Source organism: Priapulus caudatus, unplaced genomic scaffold, assembly GCF_000485595.1.
Source record: "Priapulus caudatus unplaced genomic scaffold, Priapulus_caudatus-5.0.1 Scaffold13941, whole genome shotgun sequence".
NCBI lineage: Eukaryota > Metazoa > Priapulida > Priapulimorpha > Priapulimorphida > Priapulidae > Priapulus > Priapulus caudatus.
In genome coordinates, this window is record NW_014591002.1 from 1 (window position 1) to 1,011 (window position 1,011).

At 52.0% G+C, this 1,011-nt stretch overlaps 1 protein-coding gene across 1 annotated transcript; it reads right to left on the reverse strand.

The window, feature by feature from the left end:
• Positions 1–180: 180 nt before the first annotated feature.
• Positions 181–1,005, reverse strand: LOC106820472 (serine/threonine-protein kinase SMG1-like; the record flags this gene model as incomplete). The annotated part of the gene is made up of 2 exons (XM_014824987.1): positions 844–1,005; positions 181–351 (listed from the first exon to the last, which is right to left on the reverse strand). Coding segments are annotated over exons 1-2 (291 nt in total), but the record flags the coding sequence as incomplete, so codon positions are not given.
• Between the last annotated feature and the right edge of the window lie 6 nt (positions 1,006–1,011).

Consider the following 1,011-nt stretch of genomic DNA (forward strand, 5'->3'; position numbering starts at 1 on the left):
CTGAGCTACCTAACTGTCACTGAGCCAACTAGCAGCTACAGAAGCAACGCCCGAATCAACGCGAGGCAACCAGACACGCAGTTTCCTCTTCTAACTTTCCCTTCAGACCACCACCAGCAGAATGATCGCACTGAACGTGTGTTTGACTGGAGAATCTACCCTGCATCAGTGCTGCCTCACCTCCGAGTATGCCTCCATGTCCTCGAGGAACTGACCGAGCAGGGTGACGGAGAAGGAGAGGTCGCCAACCCAGAACTGCTGCAGGCTGGTGAGGGCGGCCGCGGCGTAGACGATGAGAGACTCGCGCTGCGTCGAGTCGATGTGCCAGCCGACGAGAATGTCAACCGTGTCCTGCCGGGTGACAAGTGACATCGTCGCGTCACGCGCACACGAAGGCGTCATCGCGCACGAGAATGTCATCGCAGCGTTACGTGATTGTAGTAGCTGGTGTAAGTGTGTGTTAAGATAATGGCATTAGTTAGGGCTGCCATCAAAGATCGCGATGTCTCGACGTATCCTGATTTTTAGTCAAAAATATGTTTTTGTAGAAAAATGTGTAATTTGTTCTTTCTCGGTAGTAATTGGATGGACGGATCGGATCCAAAATCCGATCGGATACAAAAGATAGACAGTCAAAGGTTAAGGGTTAGGGATTGAGGGATGCATCAGGGTGACATTAAAGGTTAGGGGTTGAGGTTAAAGGTTAGGGATTAAGGTTAGCATCAGCATGATGGTCGGGGTTAGGGATTAGGGTAATGCTGAGGGTTAAGGGTTAGGGTTTAAAGTTAGAGATTATGGTTAGCAACAGGGTGATGGTGGAAGTTACACGCAGCGGCATCTCACCCTGAAGTGCGTGTTGAAGCACTTTGGCTGAATCTTGACGATCTGCAGTAGCAGGTCGACCGTCGCCGTGAACACGTCCGGCATGACCGCTGTCTCCAGCGCCACCTGCAGCTGACGCATCACCGCCTGCAGGCAGTCCGCAAACACCTTACGCTCCTTCGTGATCGC